Genomic DNA, 23,966 nt, shown 5'->3' on the forward strand with positions numbered 1-23,966 from the left:
GCAAACTCTCTGCAGGTTGGAGTCATAGCTGGCACTTCTTGATAATTGTGGCTGTTGAAGGTCAGTCAACTTTGTAGGGGTTTCTCAGAGTAGCACGTTAGGCCCAACTGTCTTCAGCTTTTCATCAACAACCTTCCTTTTCATCACTGATGATTGCACAATGATCAACACCATTCACGACTCCTCAGATACTGAAACAGCCCATAGCATCATAACATACCTACAGTGCAGAAAGAGGCTATTCCGCCCTTCAAGCCTGCACTGACCCACTGAAGAGCATCCCACTTGGATCCTTGTAATGCCGCACGGGGTTTTTGCCATGGCTATTTGACCTAACCCATGACTGTGGGAGGGAACTGGAGCACCTGGAGGAAAGCCACACAGATACGTGAAGAATATGCAAACTCCACAGACTGTCGCCTAAGGCTGAATTGAATCAGGATCCCTGGCCCTGTGAGGCAGCAGTGCTAACCACTGGGCCACCATGCCATACGTGTTCAAAGGCAACAAGATTTGGACAATGTCTAAGCTTGGGCAAGTAACATTCAAGCCACACAAATGCCAAGAAACTACCATCTCCAATAAGAAATAATCCAACCACTGGCCCTTGACATTCAGTGGTGTTACCATCACTGAATCCCCCAACATCAACAGCCTGGGGATTACCATTGACCAGAAACTCAAATTGATTAATCATTCAAATACAGTGGCTACAAGAGCAGGTCAGAAGCTAGGAATAGTGCAGGGAGTAACTCATTTGACTCCTCAAAGCCTGATCACGATCTACAAGGCACAAGTCAGGAGTGTGATGGAATACTCGGTCCTCCAACAACACTTGGGCAGCTTGACATTACCAAGGACAAAGCAGTCTGCTTAATTAACACTACATCCACAAGCATCCACTCCCTCCACCACTGACACCCAAGCAATAGTGTGTATGATCTACAAGCTGCATGGCAGAAGTTCACCCAAGATCCTTAGATAGCACCTTCCAAGCGCACAACCACTTCCATCTAGCAGGTCACCGGCAGCAGATACATGGGAACACCAGCACCCGCAAATTCCTCTCCAAGTAACTCACTGTTTTTGCTGTAACTTCACTGTCCTGGGTCAAAATTCTGGAATTCTTCCCCTAAATTGCATTTTGGGTCAGCTACAACACACACCCCAGTGGTTGAAGAAGAAAGCTCAGCACCACCTTCTCCAGGGAAACTAGGGAAGACCAATCCATGCTGACCAGCCAGCAATGCTCATGACCCATGAGAGAATAGAGAAGGAAAAAAAAACAACTTGCACTAAAAGGCCAAGTGGCACAATCAACTATGTCCAATATTAAGCTTCAGGAGTCCCATCCAATTTTATTTACTTCACCTTGCCCGAGCAAATAAACTTGTAATTACTTCCTCATGTCCTTGCTGAGCATACCCTTGTCAGTATCCAAACAAAAACAAGCTCCACATTCTAGTCCTTCTCGTAACAAAGTTACTCAGAAATTCATTAAGGAAGTGGTTGTTTTTATAGCTGTAGATTTAGACTCCCAACAATGGAAATCCTGTCAAACTTAACTTGAAAGCGCTCTATTATGTCAAACCCTTCCACCCCATCACCTTTTTTCTCCCCCCTTGAGCAAAGAAAGGCTAGGGCTTCTAAGAAACTTGTTTGGATAAGGCAGTGCTTTCAACTTTTTTTGAATATATGGGTTGAATTTTGGAGATTGGCTCCTGCGCTTCAACAAGTATTGTAGTTAGACAGGAAAACGAATGTGGAGTGATTTGAACTTTTGGTTGGGGTGAGAGTTGTGGGCTGCATATTTCTGACTTTGGGAAGTTAGGACCCTGGTAAAGAGTGCTGAGAAGTTGTTGATCCGGGAGATGAGGAATGTGTGGATTAACAGTTCTTGTATCAGTGATGAGGAAGAGAAGGAGAGTGACTTAGACAGTATTCTAGTAGTGGACCAGATGTCCACCAGTAATTTGGGGTTAAATAAACATCCTGAGGTTTGCGGGGGGGGGGACATTGGGGCAACAGACAAAGAGGACAGTGCAAAGTAGAAGTGGGAGTGAGAGGAAAATGAATGACTTACTTCTTTTGAGTCAAAGCGAGCAAAAGTGTCAACGCATGTAATGCTTTATTAAACAGCTGAAAAGTACAGCAGCCACCTTTTGCGTTCACACTGGAACAGTGGATTGTTAATGAATACCTGCAAAGAGATTGTAAACTGTCACCACTTGTGGAGAATTTGGCGTTTTACTAAATTCAAGGTGCAGTTATTCCACATTTGGAAGTTGCACACAGCAGAATTGAAGCAATGTAATGCATTATGTAGCCACAAAATGAGCTCCTTAAGTACAGGTTCATTCAAAGTGAGGTCAACTGCACTCCAGAATCAGTGACTTTGGGAGCTCTCATGAAATATTTTGAGTTGGAGTAGAAAATCTAGGTATCCACTGTTTTCAAAGGAAGAGATTTGGATCACAAAAGCAATTTCTACTTGCTACTGAATGTCTTTGACATATAAGAAAATGGATGTGCGCTAGTTGCATATTTGCCAAATGGCCTACCCCTATTCCTATTTCTTATGGAACTTGCCTCCTCTGTCAATCTTCTTAGAAGGTTAGAGAGTTAAAGGGAATGTCAATAACTAGTCATGTGTCCTATTTACATCAACTGTTGACACATAATCAGATATCCATTTAAGCAGAACATGTCACATTGATCATTTAGATTTACAGGAGCAAAGTGGGTATTTTGAAAGTCAAAATGTGGTAAATGAGAAAAAATTGATGTTCTCACTCGGGAGAAGCCAGTGAAGAGGGAATGTGGATCATGTCTTCATTGCTAAAATGCATGACTACCACTCAGCCAAGCAAGTTGTGTAACTTAATACTTTGAGTTCATAACTTTATCAGCTTGAAATATTAATTGAACGGGTTGGGCTGCATCTTTGGAAAGAGACGAAGGGCTGAATTTACCCAAAATTTGGCAAATTTGTAGTTTCGGGGAGTTTCAAGGAAGATTTAACTGTGTGGGTCCTAAGTGACTTATCTCATGCAATTTTATGCAACCCACATTATGAACAATGGCGTTTGGAGGTGTGGTGCAATCTCTCTCAATCTTGCATTCAAGTGTTCACGTGGGCACCATGTTTAAACCCTAGCTGTGTACCATTTCATATGCTGTTAGCCCATGTCAGCGTGGTGTAGCCCCACCACACTGTCTTCCCCCCGACCCCGTAGAGGAAGATGCAGCAGTGCTGCAGTAGGTTAAAGGCCTACATCTTCCCTCTGCTACATTTCACTCAGTCAAATTTTACCATTGCACCCACCTGCCACCAAGGCTCTTGGTTTACCACTGTCAATACTATATGTATTTTTCTGTGAATAGCTCTTACATACCTATTCCACAAAACTACTAACCCTTCCTGCTTAATGCACTCCCTATTCACTCACTTGAAACACCTTACCAACTTGGCTGGACAAGCCCCCTGACTAACCACAGTCCCTCTTGACTGGACTAAGGATTGCTTGCCTGAGACTTTCAAATATGACCATTTCATTGAAGGGCACACACTGTTTGCTGCATTACCTGCTGCCAATGCTGTCAGTGTGACATTGATGTAGCACAGACCCATAGGCCACATGTCCACCTGCTTGTCTGTTCATTGCTGGCAAACATAATAAGCTGCCTAACTTTCTGTTTGCACTGTATAGCATTGAGCATCCAGGTAAATGCACAACGAATCAGTGCTCAGAAAGCAAGCTCAGAGCTCCCTGCTCCTATGCATGAGATGGGTTCTAGTCCTATGTGTAAAGCAACCTGACAGTAACATTGCATTGTAAGGTGTTGGTGAGCTCCAAATGCAATATTGAACTGCTGAAAAGTATTAAATGTGTCGGACATGTGCCATGGTGATGTGGTGCTTTGATGATGTCTACTGTGGATGGAGGGTACAGGTGGTCACTGCTCGTAGGACTTGCCTTAAAATATTGGGTAATGCAGGCTAAGATGGATGCCTGGAGAAGACCCCTGTGAGCTGCTGGGTGCCAAGTACCATTCTGACTTTCAAGTCAGTAATTGACACTGCTAAGTTTCTCTTCAGTATCTAGGAAATAGCAACTTGCATATAAATAAGTTCATAAGGTAAATGTAAATAGGCTCCTCACTTGCGAGATTCTAGCAGTTGAAACCTTTAGCAGAATATCGACATTTTTGTCTCGATGTCAAGAATTATATTTTGTTATTTGATATTCTCATTGCATTTTCCAAACCGTCCTGACATTACTCGCATAATGCAGAGGCTGGGAAAATTCTGCTGTTAGTATTTCTAGTATTTAAGTATTAATCCTGTCAAGCCCCCTTGGAAACTTAGATGTTTGGTTTAGAAGCACAAGAAATGATATTTTTCAATCAGCAAAAAGGTCAGTTTGCTCACTTGGCTGGACAGCTGGTTTATGATGCAGAGTGGTGCCAACAATGTGTGTCATTTCCTGCACCAGCTAAGGTTACCACAAAGGCCCCACCTTCTCATCCTTGCCCCTTGTTAAAGGCATGGTGAATCTTTGGTTAAACCACTTCCAGTTATCTCTGTAATGAGAGAGCAGCCCGATGGTCTTCTGGGACCATGGTGACTTTACTATTACTAAAGCAATCAGTGTAGGCCCAACCTTTGCTAAAAAGACAAGCCCTTCTTGTTGGGAATGAGACCAACACTTCTCTAAACTGCTTATCATGTCAGTATATTCCATAAGTAGGAAACCAAACCTGTACACAATGTAGGACTAGTAGGGATTTCACATTTCATGATTAATTTGGTTTGTAACAAGCGCACAAAATATATTCACTGATTTAAGATTATATTATTTTGCTTAACTAACTGATGTGGCTTTTAATACTTTAATATTATATGACTGCTTAGTACTCTTAACAAAGGGATGGGTAACACTAGTTTTTTTCCAAAACTACTGCATAAATGCTGGAGGTCCCTTGTTTAGTTAATTTCCACTTTAGAACGCCAGATTGAGAATACGCAACTTTCAAGGTGAGTTAACATCTTCTCAGCTCATAAAATTCTAATCAGGCAACAGAAAAGTCAGAGAGGGAGAGAAAATGATAGCAACAGCTGTGCCGTACCTGGCCTTTTCATTAATGTCTTCAATGTGAAGCCATTAGATTTGATTAAATTTAATTTCTTTATGAGTTAACTTTATTCCAACGTTTGTTTAAGTTTGTGACTACAGTAAAGTTTTTATTATCTGGCACCTGTGGGATCAGGAGTGTGCCAGTTGATCAAATAAGAGTTCCACATAATCAATGTTAAAAATACAGACTAACTGATAGAAACATGATGCAGGAGGTATACACAGCATAAATCACTTGAATAATAATGCAATTTTGCCTTAAATAAAACTTACTGGCAGAGACCCTTCTCACGCATATCCTCAACTGGCTACTCAAACATATTGGTAGATTACTGTACTTGAGGAGAAATTGACTCAAAATGGAATTAACTGTTGTTATTTCATATGGCCGTTCAATTGAACAACAAGTATATTGACATTGAGGTAAATAAGAAAACTATGCTAATTGTACAGTTTAATACAGTAAACCTTTTGGTATTTGAGGTATTTTTTGTTGGTTTATCAAGTGTGCCAGTTCATCAGGTGCTGGTTAAAAACCAAGTTTGATGTGTACAATCTTGAGAATTCTATTATTCCGGAACAAAAACAGAAATTGCTGGAAAAGCCCAGCAGGTCCGGTAGCATCTGTTGAGAGAAATCAGAGTGAACGTTTTGGGTTTAGTGATCCTTCCTCAAAACTGGGTCCAGCAAGTTCTGAGCTTTTCCAGCAATTTCTGTTTTTGTTTCTGATTTACAGCATCAGGTTTTTTTTTGGCTTTTACTTATCATTAAGGATTATGTGTTGACTGTATGAGGATATCTCATCACTTCACCCTTTTTACACAATATTTTTAACAATTTTGTTTATATTAGTTCTTTGTGACCTGCATTTGTTTTACATAGTTTTTAAATTACAAATAACCTTTTCCACTAATCTTTTGTTTTCTAAACAAAAATAAGAAACTCATTCCCACAACCACAGAGACAAAAAGCATCACCTCACAAATAGCCACTATAAGCAAATGGTCAAGCACTTGATCTAATGAATAACTTGTATCAATTGATAAATTGCCTCTAAGAAAGAACAAATGGTCATTGGTAAGTATTTGATTTAATGATGAACTTTTACAAATGAAAATTAAGATAATGATCTCAAGATTTTTAATCATCAGCACACATGTCCCTATGCTAAACAAATGAGGGGAAAAAAATGAACAATCCTCTTAGCAAAGAATCATGAAAGTAATAATACCAAATCATAATCATGAAGAGGATTGGCCCGTGGATAAATGGCAAGAGATAGTGGGAAGTGACATCAGTCAATGTTCATCACCCTGAACAGCTAATAGACATTCATCATGCAGGCTTCAAACCAATCCAAAGTGAACCTGACCTCCCCTAGGCCAATTAGAATGTAACAATGTAATTGATTGAGTTGTGACTTGATAAGAGTTAATAAAATAGCAGCTTTTAGTAACCAAGTTTGAAATGGAAATTTGCCTACTCTCCAGTTGAAAGCAGATACTCCAGATGTTTTGGAGAAGACCAGAGGCTGAGTATCAACCCCTCACCTTAAGATGAATCAGAAAGCAGGAGCTGTAGTGTGGCCAGCAAGTTGTTCACCTGCTTTAATAAATATTACTTATAATTTAAGAGAAAATACCTGAGTGACCTTACCAGACTGTCTCCTCTGGCCTTGTTGATTGCGGTCTTAAATTAATATTGTCATTTAACTTTCAATATAATGACACATACGCCTGGTGAAGTGTCACCAATGCAGACCAATATAACATTTGCCTTCCTAATTACTAACTGTACCCACAAGCTGACTTTGTGATTCATGTGCAAAACAACCAAATCCCTCTGTAACTGCAGCATTTTGCAGTGTGTGTCTGGCTCTCTCTTTCTTAAAATACCCTGCTTTTTAATATTTCTGGTGAAGTGTACAACTCACATTTCCCACATTATGCTCAATTGACCAATTTTTGACCCCTCACTTAACCTATGTCACTTCTATCTTCCTCACAACTTGCTTTCCCACTTATCTTTGTATCTTCAAATCTTTCTGCAATACAGTCTGCCCTTTCACCCAAGTCATTGATAGGGATCATAAATGGTTGAGGCCCAAAATTAATTCTTGCAGCATGATTTAATATTTTTAAGGCAGAGGGAGATAGTTCCTTGTTAGGCAAGGGAATCAAAGATTAACGAGGGCACATGGAAATGTAGAATTGAAACACCAGATGAATCATAATCTTATTGAATGGTGGATCAGGCTTGAGAGGCCAAATAGTCTACTCCTGCTCCTATTTTGTTTGTTGGTATTTGATTAATTAATGTCTAATGAATTGAAAATGATCAGTTTATCCTTATTCTCTGTTCCCAGTTTGGTTCTAATTATATATCTATGTGAATATATTTACCTCCAACATCAGGGGTTCTTGAGAAGTAACGTTTTATATATCACCTTAATGAATGCCAATGGAAATCCAAATACACTATGTCAATTGCTTCCACTTTATCTGCTCTGCTCATTACATCCACAAAGAATTTTGATGTATTTGTCTGACAACATTTACATAAAACCTTGCTGATTCTGATTGAATTATGATTTTTCTTTAGATGAAAGCTATATTCCTTAAAGTTGTAAAACCTGAGACTACTCAATAACAGGCTGGAAATGCATGTTAGAAATGTAAGGTACCAAGAAGATAACTGTATGTAGAACTGTATTACAGTAGAGTGTCAGTCTTGTGGATTTCACAGAATCACGGAGTGTTATATTGCAGATGGACGCCATTTGGCCTATCATGCCTGCACCTAGGTAAGGATGTTTGTGTGAGAAAATTAAAGGCAACAAAGAATTACCAGTTCAATGGTAATTTGACTGTTTGGAAATAATTCTCTCACTTTGCAATGAAAGATGAAATTCAATGTGGGTACCAAGTGTGAAACCATATACATTGAACTTAGGAAATATAAATTGGAATCCTTTCTAAATCCTGAGAGATGAGGAACTGGGGAAGAGCAAAAGATTTAGAATTTCAACTATATATCTGGAGAATTATGTTCATGTTTGTTCAATGCACGTCAGGTTAGCATAATTTCAGAAGGTTAGATAATTGTATTATGAGGTTAGGTTGTATAAACTTGTCCCGTACTCCCTTGAGTATCCAAGATTTCAGGGGTGATCTGATTAGGTGTTTAAAATAGGATTTGATAGAATAGGAATGGTTATCATCACAAAATTATGTGGAGAAATGTTTCCTGGCCAAGAAATCTAGAACTTGCCCCACCAAAGTCTCTGAATCCTGGTAGAATTGAGATTTTTGTTGGGTGAGTTAGGAAGTTAAGATGCTAAATGGAGTTTAAATACAGATCAGTTGTGATATTATTATGGTAAGCAGGTTAGGGTAGGTGAAGAAACTCCTCCTGTTCACTTTCTCTGACTTCCTAAAATCCGTTTTGTAGAATTACATAGAAACATTAAAGACAGGAGCAGGAGGTGGTTATCCGGCCCTTCGAGTCCGCTCTGCCATTCTTCACAATCATGGCTGATTGTCCAATTCAATAACCTAATCCTGCTTTCTCCCCATAACCTTTGAACCCATTCGCCCAAAGTGTTACATCTAGTCGCCTCTTGAATACATTCAGTGTTTTGGCATCAACTACTTCCTGTGGTAATGAATTCCACAGGCTCATCACTCGTTGGGTGAAGAAATGTCTCCTCATCTCCATCCTAAATCATCTACCTTGAATCCTAATACTGTGACCCTCTAGTCCTGGACACACCCACCATCGGGAACATCCTCCCTGCATCTATCCTGTCTAGTCCTGTTAGAATTTTATAAGTCTCTATGAGATCCCTCCCCGCCCCATTTGTCTGAATTTGAGCAAAAACAATCCTAACCTAGTCAATCTCTCCTCATACATCAAACTCACCATTCCCCGGAATCAGCCTGGTAAACCTTCGCTGCGCTCCTTCGAGAACAAGAGCATTCTTCCTGAGAAAAGGAGATGAAAATTGCACACAATATTCCAGATGTGGTTTCACCAAGGCCCTGTACAATTGCAGCAACACAGCCCTGCACCTGTACTCAACCTCTCGCAATGAAGGCCAACATATCATTTGCCTTCTTTACCACCTGCTGTACCTGCATGCTTACCTTCAGCGACTGGTGCCCAAGGATGCCTAGGTCCCACTGCACACTCCCCTCTCCCAAATTAGAGCCATTCAGGAAGTAATCTGTCTTGTTTTTGCTTCCAAAGTGAATAACCTCACATCTATCAAAATTATACCGCATCTGCCACTGATTTGCCCACTCACCGAACCTGTTCAGATCATGCTGAAGGATATCTGCATCCTTGTCACAGTTCACCCTCCCACCCAACTTGGTGTCATCTGCAAACTTTGAGATGTTACATTTTGTTCCCTCATCCAAATCATTTATATATATTGTGAATAGCTGGGGTCCCAGAACCAATCCCTGTGGCCCCCCACTAGTTACTGCCTGCCAATTTGAAAAGGACTCATTAATTCCTACTCTTTGTTTCCCTTCTGCCAGTCAGTTTCCTATCCATCTCAATACACTTGCCTCAATCCCATGCGCTTTAATCTTGCACATTAAACTCTTATGTGGGACTTTGTCAAACACTTTCTGAAAGTCCAAATATAATACTATGTTTACAGGCTCTCCCTGGTCAATTTTACTAGTTACATCTTCATAGGATTCCAACGGATTTGTCAAGCATGATTTCCCCTTCGTAAATCCATGCTGACTTTGTCTGATCCTGCCACTGCTTTCTAAATGCTCTGCTATAAAATCCTTGACAATGGATTCAAGAATTTTCCCCACTACTGATTTTAGGCTCAACAGTCTATAATTCCCTGTTTTCTCTTTATCTCCCTTGTTGAATATTGGAGTGACATTAGCCAGCCTCCAATCTGCAGGGACTGTTCCAGAGTCTATAGAATCCTGGAAGATGACAACCAATGCTTCCACTATTTCTAGAGCTACTTCCTTAAGTACTCTGGGATGCAGATTTTCTAGCCCTGAGGATTTATTGGCCTTCAATCCCAACAATTTTCCCAGTACCATTTTTCTACTAATATTGATCTCCCTCAATGCTTCCCTCTCACTAAATCTTGCATCCTCCAACAATTCTGGTGTCTGATTTGTGTCTTCTTTTTGTGAAGACAGAACCAAAGTATGTATTCAGTTCCTCAGCCACTTCTTTGTCCCCTATTATACATTCCCCCATTTCTATCTGTAGGGGACCTACATTTATCTTCACCAATCTCTTTCTTTTCACGTACCTAGAGAAACTCTTAGTATCAGTCTTCATGTTTCCTGCGAGCTTACTTTCGTACTCTATTTTCCCCTTCTTAATCAATCCCTTGGTCCTTCTTTGCTGAATTCTAAACTGCTCCCACTCCTCAGATTTATTACTTTTCTTGGCCTCTCTGTATGCTTCTTCCTTGGATCGTATACTATCTCTTATTTTTTTTGTAAGCCATGGATTGGCCCTCTTACCTGTTTTGCTTTTGTGCCACACAGGAATAAACAATTGTTGCAGCTCCCCCATGCATTCCTTGAATGTTTGCATTGCCTATCCATTGTCATCCATTTAAGTAACTCTCCCCAATCTATCAAGGCCAACTCATGCCTCATATCCTAACAGTTTCCTTTATTAAGGTTCAGCACCCTAGTCTCCGAATCCACGACCTCACTCTCCATCTTGATAAAAAAATTCTATCATGTTATGGTTGCTCTTCCCCAAGGAGTCTCGCACAGCTAGATTGGTAATGATTCCCTTCTCATTACACAGCACCCAGTCTAAGATGGCCTGCTGTCTAGTTGGTTCCCCCACATATTGTTCAAGAAAACCATCTGTATAGACTCCAGGAATTCCTCCTCTGTGGCATTGTAGTTAATTTGATTTGCCCAATCTATGTGCAGATTAATATCATCCATGGTCACCGAAATTCATGTGCATCTCTAATTTCCTGTTCAATGCCATTCTCAACATCACCACTGGAGTTTGGGGGTCTATATATGACACCTGTTAATGTTTTTTGCCCCTTGGTATTTCTCAACTCCACCCATATAGACTCCACATTGTCAGAGCTAATATCTTTTCTCACTATGGTGTTAATTTCCTCTTTAGCCAGCCAATATATTTGGGGAATATTTGAAAAGACAAGCAAAAGATGTTCAAAGTTGCAAATGAATATGGAAAGTTCCATTACATGTATATCAATGTAGTGAGCATCTATAAAGAACAAAGGTGGTGTCAGATGTCCAAATATCTAATTTGTCTTTGTCTCTATGGGTGCTGACTGTGTTGATTGAATTTTCTGTTCTGATCCAGTAATTCTTTAAACCTTAATGATCAGTCAGCTCCAGGCAGGGTTCACTTAACCGAGAGGGTGGTAAAAGTGCCCCAGTGGCCTCCATATCTATGGATTAGTGGTGGTGCAGTGGCTGTAAATTGGCCTTGATGGCTAGTCAGTGACCTTGACTGAAATTGCATGTGTGAAAGCCAAGTGAAGATGAGGCTCAGCTGCAAGGCTTCTTCCACCTTCCCCAGCTAATTAGCCCCATTGTCAGATTTCACTTGTCTTAGGTATTAAAAGATGATCTATGTTTACAAATGGTGCTTTGGTAATTTATGCACGAAGAGCCCAAAATTGATCATGTATTCTTGGGGGGAAAGAAACTAAGCTGTACTTAAAAGATAATGCCAACTGTGAGCTAATTAAATTTTAACTCAGGCCTGGAGATTGTTTCTGAGTTTTCTTTGATATAATGTCACATGAATGATGTTTTAATGAAATGAAACTGGAAACGAACAGCAGGTCACTCAGGACCTGTAAGAAAGAAGGGTCAGTGTTCCAGATGAGAGCCTTCGTGAGAACTCTGAGTACCTCATAGTGTGCCAGTACATCAATGTGCTACGACAGCATTTATTAGTGTGAAAAATTACAAATGCTGAGAGTCTGAAATAAAACCAGAAAATACAGCGTTTGCACCGCAGGTCAGCTTGTCTCTGAAAGAGATAACAATCTGATTTGAATCCCATGCCAATAATAGAAAAGAGTGTCAGAAATAGCCCATTGGTAACACTCACACCTAAAGTCAGAAAGTTTGTGATTTTAAACCTTACTGCAGACAACTAAGCATTTAAGCAAAGATAAGGAAGTGCTTCTCTGTCAGATGTGCAATCTTTCAAATGAACCAAGATCTCATCAGCCCCTGTGAATGAATGGAAAAGATCTTTTGGCACTATTTTGAAGACGGGTAGGGAAGTTCTCCCTGTGATGTATATAAAGTTTAGCTCCAAATCAAGAGCAGGAGAACAGATTGTATAGTCATTTTCAGATTGAGTATAGTTGGTTGTTCTGTTTCCTACATTACACCAAGGATGATACTCAAAATATAGCATTTAATTGGTGTAAAACGCTTTGGACATCCTGTGGTCATGAAAGAGACTGGATAAATGAAAATCTGTTCTTGATAGTTAAAAAGTAATAAAACGTTGTATGAAGCAAAGGAAGAGGAAGGTGAATAGTAATACAAATACAAAAGTGAGACTACACATTAAGAGGGCATGTGTTATGTTAGTGTGTTAAATATCTGTTTCATGACGCCAATCCATATCAAACTCACTTACTCTGGTCTAATGAAGGTTGGACAATGGACAGCCAACCAACACACTTTCCGGACCAGGATCAGCAATGCAAAAGTTGTAATTAGGTTCAATGACTTGTATTCATACACCATTTTAAATTCAAAACTTTGGTTGGCTGAGATTTCCTTGAGCCTCGGTGGCTGAAGGAAGGTGTGTACTTCTGCAATTTCAGATGAGCTTTTCCATTTAGCTGCTAGGGTCAGTGTACCAGCTTCCCCACTATCCCATGATATGACACTGCACTTGACTCTTCAAATACCCACAAGGCACCTGAACTGCCTCTGCCCACCTTCCCCAAGCAATGAGTCCTCCAAACCACCTCTGTAACTCCTCCTTTTAGGATCCTAGGATGTAAGCCATCAGGGCCAGGGGACTTATCTGCCTTTAGCCCCATTAGTTTGATTAAGACTACTTCTCCAGTGATGGTGATGGTATTTAATTCCTCCCCTGTATTCTTCAGTATTCATGGGATGTTTGATGTATATTCCACCATAAAGACTGATGCAAAATATTTGTTTAACTCCTCTGCTACTTCCTTGTTCCTCATAATTATCTCCCCAGATTCAGTTTCCTTAAGGGACTTATGTTCACTTTCTCTCTTCCTTTTTATATATTTAAAGAAGATCTGATTGTCAGTTTTTATATTCGTCACTAGTTTGCCCTCATAATTTATTTTCTCTCTCGTTATCTTATTAGAAATCCTTTGGTTTCTGAATTTATCTGATTCTTCGGGACTATCACTGATGTTTGCCTCTAATGCTTTATCCTTCAACTTTATACTGTCATTTGGTGGCGGAGAAGACTCGATGGGCCAAATAGCCCACTTCTGCTCCTACATTTTATGGTCTTCACTCTGAAATAACTCAGGTAATTTATATAAAATGAATAATTTTGAAATACAGTTGCTATGATGACAGTATTTCTGCATTGCAAGGTCTCACAAAAAGTTAGGGAGTCATAGTCGTAGAGTCATACAGCATAGAAACAGACCCTTTGCTCCAACCAGTCCATGCTGATCATGATCCCAAACTAAATTAGTCCCACCCGGTCCATATCACTCCAAACCTCTCCTATTCACATACTTATCTACGTGTCTTTTAAATGTTGTAACTGTGCCTGGATCCACCACTTCCTCAAGAAGTTGATTCCTCACGCGAACCACCCTCTGTGTAAAGAGATTAATCTTTTTAGTGATGAGCGTTAAGGGATGTTGGCATAGAAACTCCTTGATCTTCTCTGACTAGTGCTGTGTGATCCTAAGCATCCACCTAAACAGATGGAGCTTGTTCTTCGAACATTAAAACCTATCATATGAATTCAGGACCTAGAATGGGAATTACAGCTAAGCAAAGATGCAAACAAATGGATGGAGAGTAATGGCACAAAAAGAAGCTTTCAAGACAGTAGAGCACAATCAGCAAGACATTTTGATAAAATTAAAGAATGCACTATCTTTACCAAGGTGATATATTTATACCATGCACAGTGTAACCACTGCTGTCATCTTGCGGAACACCCATGATCCTTTATCCAATCAAATGAGAGTCACAGCAAAGGAGATGGTTTTGTTTTATACATAACTCTTTGTGTTATTAACTTGGGTAGAATGTTGACTTGAGTGAAACACATCAAGCAGCTAACTCTCAATATACATAAATTGACTACAGAAAAGACTACAATATAGACAATACTACATGAGAAAGTGTGGCAAATAACATTAGGATTGTTTTGAATAGCTGAATTTAATTTTGCTTTCAAACTGTGCAACTCTTCCCAGCACTTCTACAATTTTTACGAATTGAATACTCTCCCATTTAGAAGCAAGCAGTCTCATTCCCACTCAACAACTCTTGTTATTTCTCTCTTCTTTTTGTGGATGCTGCCTGTGTCCTTGCAGTGCCCCTTGCTATCAATTGCAAGGAAGGTCACAAGTGAATGCAGACACTACTTTACAGCTTCAGGTGCCAGATGAAGGGAAAGTCACAAAAGTATGTGGGTGAAAGCCTCATTGAATGAATATCATGTTTTGCTATTAAATTAAGAATCTGGCCCATTTCCTATTGTTTGACACTGTTAAGTTACAATCTGGGTTTGGAATATACAGTTTTTCCTGCACCAGGTTCCAAAAAAAATTAACAATATCTTTCTCCTTCACACTCTGTGCTCTAATCGAACCAGTAAGAAGCGCTGTTAAAAAAAAAAAATGCCTGGAAACCATTTGGTCTCGTGTCCAGAGTCTGGTTATTATTTTTTAAAAACAACAAATGAATTCTGGGCTGACACGCCATCCAGTACTCGCACCAAAGGAGATGCTTCAAAATGTTGTGCCAGACCAGGCGATTATATAGAATGAAGCCATTTGGCACAGGATGCCATTGCTGGCTCTTAGAAATTAGCCCTGCAATATACCTTTTCAAATAGATATACAATTTCCTTTGAACAATTAATATTGAAACTGCTTCCCCTGCTGTTTCAAGACAATATATTCCAAATCATAACTGTGTGTAAAAAAATTGTATTTTCACATACCCATCATGTCTCCATTTCTTTTTGCAAATATTTTACATCAGTGCCTTCTGGTTACTGATCCTATTGCCATTGGAAAGTTTCCCATTCTTTTAACTGTCAAAACCATTCATGATTTTAAACACTTCTATCAAACCTCCCCATAACCTTTAATTTTTAAGAACAACACCTGTGACCAGTCTTGACACATTACTGTATTTGTTGTTCCCCAATACCATTCCACAAATCTCTTAAGCACTCGCTCCAGGGCCTTCAAATCCTTTTTTAATTATGGCCAGAATTAGCTTCTGCACTCCAACTGAGGCCTAGCCAGCAATTTATAAAGGTTTAGCACAAATGTGGTTTTGCTCTGTTCAAGTTGCTATATAAATACAAGTATTTTCTATCAACTTATCCTACTACCTACAAATAAAGTAAAATGTACATTTACATTGTACCTTTATTACCTCAGGATGGCCCAAGTGAACTGCTTTGATAAGTATTCATTGTTATAATGTGTGAAATAAGGCAGACAATATACCTGTAGCAAAGTTCCATAAATATCAATGATATAAATGACAAATAATGTTTTTGCGATGTTGATTCAGTGATAAATATCAGGCAAAACACCAAGAAGACCTTCCTTGCTTTCTTTACAACATGGCTATGCATTTTTTTTATGTTTAAGGATCCTCGGTTTAATGTTTAATCTGAGTGAGAGTATCTCTAACGATACCCAGTACAAAATTTGTGTATGCCAACTCCCAGGTATCTCTGTTCCTGATTATCTTTAAAAGTTTTGCAATTAAGTTTGTATTGCTTCTCATTCTTCCACCTTCCACCAAATATTGTGTCTGATTACTGTTTTTGAAAGATTACAATTCAGTTCCTACCTATCACACTCCAGTAGTCACATTACAGTTTCTACATATCTGTCGTCACATTAAGGTTTTGAGCATATTGAGTCAAACATGCTTCACTACCTTGTATCTTGTCTACCTTCAAAGTGCTGATCCTTGCTTGATATGACTCAATTCTGGACTAGTGTGAGCTGAAACACAGGTGCAGATCATTCTCTATTGGGGCATTATATCCATGTCTAATTCTGCTTTCACCTGATGTTTACACAAGTCTTTCCCAGCAGAAGTCAGCAAATAGTGATCAGGAGAGGCACGGTCTGGTGGCTTTCCCTCTTTATTGTCCGGGGGGTGCTAAGGCCAATTGTCCAACTTGCCGTGCACCAATGCTTGAATGAGACCAGCTGAATAGAGGTTGTCACTACAACGTGAGGCCTACCATTCCGAGTGCTCTGCCACTGTGCCATTTGGTAAAATATCCAGACCAGCCTGCACTTTTTCCTCCTGCCTCTGTAATGGAGTCTTGACTTTGATGGTGAACTCCTGGCTGCTTCGTCAGGCCTAAAAAAACTGTTAAAGTGTATTGGGTCCCCTGAAGAAACATGTTCACACAATTTTCAACCATCAGAAAAAAGACTTTCTCCATTGTATCTCAGAGTTATATGTCAATGCATCCCATGGCTCGGATTATATCATAACAGTTGATCATATAAATTGAATGAAACACGAATGTCTAATTTACACGCAGCCAAAGTAAGTCTTGCAACTGTTGCATTTTGGTTTGAAAATATAGTTGTCCATGTTTAGTTGTTTGAGAATTTGTAACTTGTATTTCACTGCCTGTGTGTGCAGCACCAATCAAGAACAGTTTTTTACTCGGTTTCCCTTGATAATATGACACATTTGTTTCTGCTTCTGCCTGAATGAATGAGGGATTTTTGAATTAAATGAAGGGAACAATGAGTATTTGTAAAATATATACAGTATTGTCTGATTGGAGTATCACTTGGAATCCTGGTTGTTTCTAAGCAGCATTTAATGACCTTGATATAGAAACCAAGTATCAATTTACTGATGACACTAAAACAGGAAAAGCAGCCGAGTCCAAGTATAGCTAAACATTTCATTAATTAAAAACTTCAAGGAAAATTTAAATAGACTACCCCATTTGGCAAACCAACACCAAAATGCAATTTGGTACTGATCAATCTAATTTGTAGGCATCAGTTGAACAATACTGAGGAATATTGAATTGACCTGAGAGACTTAAAATGAGACTTGGGAATGAGGTCAGCTGCATAATTTCAATGCCTGGGCAAAGCTGAAGCATTTTAATAAAGTGATTTATAATAGTATATTAAAAATATGTATATAAGTAACAGCCTCAACAACTTTGCACAGCATGCAGGAAATGTCATTAAATGTTTCAGTGAAGTATTATCAGTCAAAGGAAAGGGAGAGGGCAGAAAAAGTTTGGCTTTTAGGATATTTGAAAGGAGGATAGGGAAGAGAAGACGTTTGCAGACAAAATTCTTTGGATTCAAAATTACTGAAAGCAGGGCTGCTTGTGATGGACTGATGGGAGATGACGTATTCACTTTCACAATAGAAATATTCCTTTCCAGTCTACATTCTAATTTAGGCAAACTCTCAATAGTTTTTGCACTTTATAAAGGTCATCTTACAGATTTGAGCCAATTTTGCCATAAATATAATTGTGATATGATGCATGAAGTTATCTGAAATAAACAGCCCTATGTAGCTCTGGCTGCAAAACTTGCCAAGTTTTCTCAAAATCAAACTGGCTGGCATTAAATCTTAAATGATGGCAGGGAAAAAAAAGAAGAGATAATATTAGATCCAAAGAGAAGATGTATAAATTTGCCAAAAAAAAAGCAGCAAGCCTGAGGATTGGGAACATTTTAAAATTTAGAAAAAGGGGCAAGAAGTTTGATCAAGAGTGGAGAAATAGAGTGTGACAGTAAAATTGCAGGGAACATAAAAACTGACTGCAAAAGCTTCTTTAAATATATGAAGAGAAAAAAACTCAGAGAAGTCAAAGACAGAGATTGGTGAAATTATAATGGGTAACAAAGAAATGCCAGAATTGAACACAGACTTTGGTTCTGTCTTCAGAACAGAAGGCACAAATAATCTCCCAGAAATGTTATGGAACAAAACATCGATTGAGAGGGAGGAATTATTCAGTATTAGTAAGAAAATGGTGTTGGGAAATTATTGGGTTTAAAGGCTGATAAATCACCAGGACTTGAAAATCTACATTCCAGAAAACTAAAGGAAGAGGGCCTGAAAATACTGGATGCATTGGTGGTCACCTTGAAAAATTCTGTCGACTTTGGAGCAGATCCTGCAGATTGAAGATGGCAAATGTAACGTCACTATTTGGAAGGGGAGGAAGAGAAAAAAAAAAACAGAATTACAGACCAGTTTGCCTAATATCAGACATGGGGAAATGCTAGAGTCCATAATAAAAGACATGATAACAGAACATTTGGAAAGCAGTGATTGTAAGAACTGACGATGCTGGGTGCCTTCTGAAGAAGGGTCCAGGGCTGAAACATCAGCTTTCCTGCTCCTCTGATGCTGGCTGGCCTGCTGTGTTCTTCCAGCTCCACACTGTGTAATTTGGAAAGCAGTTACTGGATTGGATACAGCCAGTATGTGTTCACGGAGTCCCAACAGAGCGGAAATAGGCCATTTGGCCAATCAAGTCTGCACCAATGCTCTGAACAGCATCCCACCCAGCCCCAGCCCCAGCCCCTGCTCCACCACCCTATTCCTGTAATCCCACATTAACCATTGCTAATCCAACAAATCTGCATATCCCTGAACATTACAGGGCAATTTAGCATAGCCTATCCACCTAACCTGCACATCTTTGGACTGAGGGAGGAAACCGGAGCACGCAGTGGAAACCCAAGCAGACTCATGGAGAATCTGCAAACTTCACACAGGCAGTCACCCAAAGCTGGAATTGAAACCGGGGTCCCTGGCACTGTGAGGCAGCAGTGCTAACCACTGAGCCCCTAAGTTTATGAAAGGTAAATCATGCTTAATAACTCCACTGGAGTTTTTTTGAGGACATATCTCAGAGAATACATAAGGGAGAATCAGTGAATGTGTTATATTTGAATTTTGAGAACGCTTTTGATCAGTTATCTCAAAAGAGGTGAGCAGGCAATGTTAAAACACATGGAATGGAGTTAAAGTATTGGCATGGATCAAGAATTGATTGACAGACAGAAACAGAGTGAATACTGCAAGGAATGGTGCTTGGCCCCTCGTTATTCATGATGTATAAAAATGACCTGGGTGAGTGAACAATCAGACCATAAGAAACGTGAACAGAAATGGGCTATTTGGGCCCTTTAGCTTCCTCCATTATTCAACCAGATCATGGCTAATCCAACATTTCTCATGTCTACTTTTCTGCCCTTTCTTCATAAACCCTGATTCCCCCGCTGATCAAGCATCTATCTATCTCAGACTTAAATATACTCAAGGATTCTGCCCCACCGATCTCTGTGGCAAGGAGTTCCAAAGACTCTCAACCCTCTGAGAGAAGAAACTGTCTTCATCTCAGTCTTAAATTAGCACCTCATTAATCTGAGACTATGCCTTCTAGTCCTAGATTCTCCCATGCAACATTTCCAACTTTGCTGATGTCACAAATCTAGGCAGGATTGTAAATTGTGAGGAAGATGCAAGGAGGATTCAAGGTGATTTAGCCAAACACATGGCAGATGCAGTAGAACATGAGTAAATGTGAAATTATACACTTTAGTGTGAAAAACAAGGGAGGAAGAATATTATTTCAATAGTGATATATTGGGAAGTATGCATGTACAAAGAATTTTATGTGTCTTGAACACCAATCAAAATGAAATTGGACAGTGGAGTATAGCAAACAATTAGGAAGGAAAATGTTATATTTTGGTCTTCATTGCAAGAGAATTTGGATTCAGTAGAGTCATGAGCGTACAGCACGGAAACAGACCCTTTGGTCCAACTAGTCCATGCTGACCAGATATCCTAAATTAATTAGTCCCATTTGCCAGCATTTGGTCCTTATCCCTTTAAATCCTTCCTATTCATGGACCCATCTAGATGCCTTTTAAATGTTGTAATTGTACCAGTCTCCACCATTTCCTCTGGCAGCCCATCCCATATATGCACCACCCTCTGCATGGAAAAGTTGCCCCTTAGGTTTTATATCTTTCCCCTCTCACCTAAACCTATGCCCTCTAGTTTTGGACTCCCTACCCTGGGAAAAAGACCTTGGCTGTTCACCCTATCCGTGCCCTTCATGATTTTATGAACATCTATAAGGTCACTCCTCAGCCTCTGACTCTCCAGGGAAAATAGCCGCAGCCTCTCCCTATAGCTCAAACTCTCCAAACCAGGCAACATCCTTGTAAATCTTTTCTACACCCTTTCAAAACTAACAATATCTTTCCTCTAGCATTAATTCTTCATAACATTATTCATTGTCCACTACACCACCAATTTTGGTGTCATCTGCAAAACGTACTGCAAACATTCCTCCAATATTTACATCCAAATAATTTATACAAGTCATAAAAAGCAGTGGACCCAGCACCAATCCTAGCTGCATACCGCTGGTCACAGGCCTTCAGTCTGAAAAACAACACTCCACCACCACCCTGTCTCCTACCTTCAAGCCAATTTTGTATCCAAATAGTGAGCTCTTCCTAAATCCCAAGTGATTTAACCTTTCTAACCAGTCTACCATGTGAAACCCTGTTGAACGCCTTGCTGAAGTCACTATAGACCACAACCACTGCTCTGCCTTCACCAATCTTCTCTGTTGCTTTAAAAAACTCAATCAAATAGCAAGACATGATTTCCCACACACAAAACTATGCAGGCTATCCATAATCTGCCCTTAGTAGGTCCTTAGTGACTCCACACCAAGAGTATTATGTACAGTTTTGGTTTCCCTACCTAAGAAGGGATATACCTACCTTAGAGGGAGCACAGTGGAGATTCACTTGGCTGGTATTGAGCACTGTAAGACTGTTCTGTGAGGAGACAGAGATAGTTGGAACTGCAGATGCTGGTGAATCCGAGACAACAAGGTGCAGGGCTGGATGAACACAGCAGGCCAAGCAGCCCCCCCTTCCCCTCCCCCTTTTCTGATGAAGGGTCTAGGCCCGAAACGTCAGCCTCTATGAGGAGACATTGGTTTAACTGGGCCTGTCTTCACTGGCGGAAAGAAGGGTGAGATGGGACCTGATTGAAACGTATATAATTCTAACAAGGCCGGACAGATGAGATGCAGGGAGGATGTTTTCCCCCTGAGGTAAGTCATACTGCACTTGAAACTTGAACTCTATTTCTCGCTCCACAGATGTTGCCAGACTTGCTGAGTTCCTCCAGCATTCTCTATGGATGTTTAACGATGTTGGGAGAGTCTAGAATTAGGATGGGTCGGATGACCTCCTTCTGTACTGTAAAATTCGACGTCACAGTCCCATCATGAAGAAAGTGTGGAACTTGCTGCCACAGATACAATGTTGCTGTTGGCTGTATCAATACCAATGGGGGCGGGGAAAGGCCTGCAACGTATGACGTACGGGTTCGGCGTGGGAAACGTCAGATGCGTCATTACGTCACCGCGCCACAGTCTATAAAAAGGCGGAGAGGTTGCGGCTGCTGTTACAAGATGGCGGCGTGTGGACGTGGGAGTCTGTTGTTGGCAGGGGCAGCTTTGAACTGGAGATGGCTGCGGGCCTCGCATTGTCTGCTGGCGGCGGCTCTCAGTCTCCTGCTCGCGTGGCACTGTGGGGCCCAGGGAGGATCGGACCGCGTTCGGGACGCGTTGGGTATGCACAACCAGCCGCAGGATGGCGGCCCCGTGGGACAGGTCGAAGTCCAGGGTCTGCCCCAGGCCCAGTTCCAGGCCCGTCCGCAGGGCCAGGCCCAATTCCAGGCCCCGCGGAAGAACATCTGGCGGCTTTCGGAGGACCCGATGTGTCACGAAGACGTAGTCCGTCTCTGCCCCAAACACACCTGGCAGAACAACTTCGCGGTGCTCGAGTGTCTGCAGGACGTGCGGGAGGTAAGCGGCGGTGTCTAGCAGCTTAGGGGCTGGTCACTGGGCTTTTCCGGAGTATCGCACCTGGCTTTGGGTACGATGGTGGTGGTGGAGAAGGCGCACGTTGACTGTTGATCTTTGCTCCCCAGTAAACAGACGGGAAACGGCCTGATTGACAGGAGCTGTTCCTGACCGGCCACTGAAAATCAGATTGGTTTTGATGCCTGGCAGGTTGCTCTGAATAAGGTGAGGGAATAGTTTGTCTGCAGATTATCTCCAAAGTGGGTAGGTGCCCTACAAACAAGTTCTGATTTCTAAAGCGGCATTTTTTTGCTGGGCAATTTTATTTTATATTGTGCAGTTTTATGTGGAGAGTACCAGTTGCAGACAGTTCTTGCCAATCAGATGATCACGTCTAAACTTGTTGGTTAGCTTCTGATTTTTTGCCGACTAATATTGGACTCCTGGGAGGAGTTACCAGCCAAACTGAATTCATCTGCAGCCCATGCCTTCGTGTACCTAGTATCTTACCAGCAGAATGTGGCTGTTGGCCCCCTATGGAGGTTAGAGTCTTTTGAAATGAATTATTTTAAAGTAATGTCATGTACTGATGTTTAAAGCTTGACATTCCTCCAGTTAATTGAAATAAATTTCCAGGATGACTCCATATGCCACTGAGTACCAGTGACTATCCAGAGGGATTGGTAAAGACCTGGGGTCTGCATGTGTCAAGTGTATTTGTTCTTTGGCTATTGCACATGGGCACAGTTGATTTTACTACTGTTAGTTTAATTCTGATCTCTCAGAATCCCTTTTCGTGTTATTACAACTCACTAATTTTTCAAAATGATTTGTCTGTGGTGGTATTAGGATGGAGGAGATTAAAGTACTTCTCACAATGTTGAGAATTGGAATGTTTGTGCTGTATTTGTCAAAACATTGGTGATAGCTGAATGGGTTATGATACTTTGTTTCATAGAAGGTTAAACAGCAGCTGAGCAGAAGCCTTATTAAGATGAAAAGAATAATGATAGTGCCATGTCGGTGATACTTGCTGTTGTAGTTGATGAGGTAGAGAAGTGGTTTTGGCCCAGTCCAACTGAATCTATCTGGAAGAAGGCTTTATCAGTAATTTCAGAGATAACAAGAACAGCAGATGCTGGAGTCAGATAACACAGTATGGAGCCGGAAGGAACACAGGCCAGGCGACATCAGAGGTGCAGGAAAATTGACATTTTGAATGGGGACTCTTCTTCAGAAAAAGGGCCCCATTTTCTGAAGAAGGGTCCTGACCCGAAACGTCAACTTTCCTGCTCCGTTGATGCTGCCTGGCCTTCTGTTTTCCTCCAGCTCCATACTGTGTTACCTCTTAATTAATAATTTGTTGTCTCCAGGCTCTGAAATCTAACAACCTGATATATTGTAATGAAAGGTCTGCCAGGAAAGAAAAGGTTAAACTAGGTTGGATAAAACTCATTTCACTGAGGCAAAAAGGAAGGCTTTAGTTGGAATTTCTGAGTGATGATTTTTAAATACTCTGAACTGCAGGCAAGTCTATACAAAGCTTCTCATTCTAAGCTGTTCAGAGATAGTAGGAACTGCAGATGCTGGAGAATCCGAGACAACAAGGTGCAGGGCTGGATGAACACAGCAGGCCAAGCAGCATCATAGGAGCAGAGAGGCTGACGTTTCGGGCCTAGACCCTTCATCAGAAAA

General features: G+C 40.7%; 1 protein-coding gene and 1 long non-coding RNA gene across 3 annotated transcripts in view; one reads left to right on the top strand and one right to left on the bottom strand.

Moving 5' to 3' along the window:
• LOC125485013 overlaps positions 1-21,740 on the bottom strand; it is a 49,482-nt gene extending 27,742 nt beyond the window's left edge. Inside the window, exons 1-3 of the long non-coding RNA XR_007263792.1 lie at positions 21,178-21,740; positions 13,892-13,974; positions 9,060-9,121 (exon numbers count right to left, since the gene is read on the bottom strand). This is a non-coding gene — a long non-coding RNA (uncharacterized LOC125485013). The remainder of the gene's footprint in view (positions 1-9,059; positions 9,122-13,891; positions 13,975-21,177) is intronic.
• A 130-nt stretch (positions 21,741-21,870) lies between these two features.
• glg1a (golgi glycoprotein 1a) overlaps positions 21,871-23,966 on the top strand; it is a 121,591-nt gene continuing 119,495 nt past the window's right edge. For both annotated transcript variants that reach the window (XM_048605592.1, XM_048605593.1), the window contains exon 1: positions 21,871-22,274. In XM_048605592.1, coding sequence (XP_048461549.1) covers positions 21,879-22,274 — 396 coding nt within the window. In that variant the 5' untranslated portion in view covers positions 21,871-21,878. The remainder of the gene's footprint in view (positions 22,275-23,966) is intronic.

This window comes from Rhincodon typus, chromosome 15 (assembly GCF_021869965.1).
Source record: "Rhincodon typus isolate 14 chromosome 15, sRhiTyp1.1, whole genome shotgun sequence".
NCBI lineage: Eukaryota > Metazoa > Chordata > Chondrichthyes > Orectolobiformes > Rhincodontidae > Rhincodon > Rhincodon typus.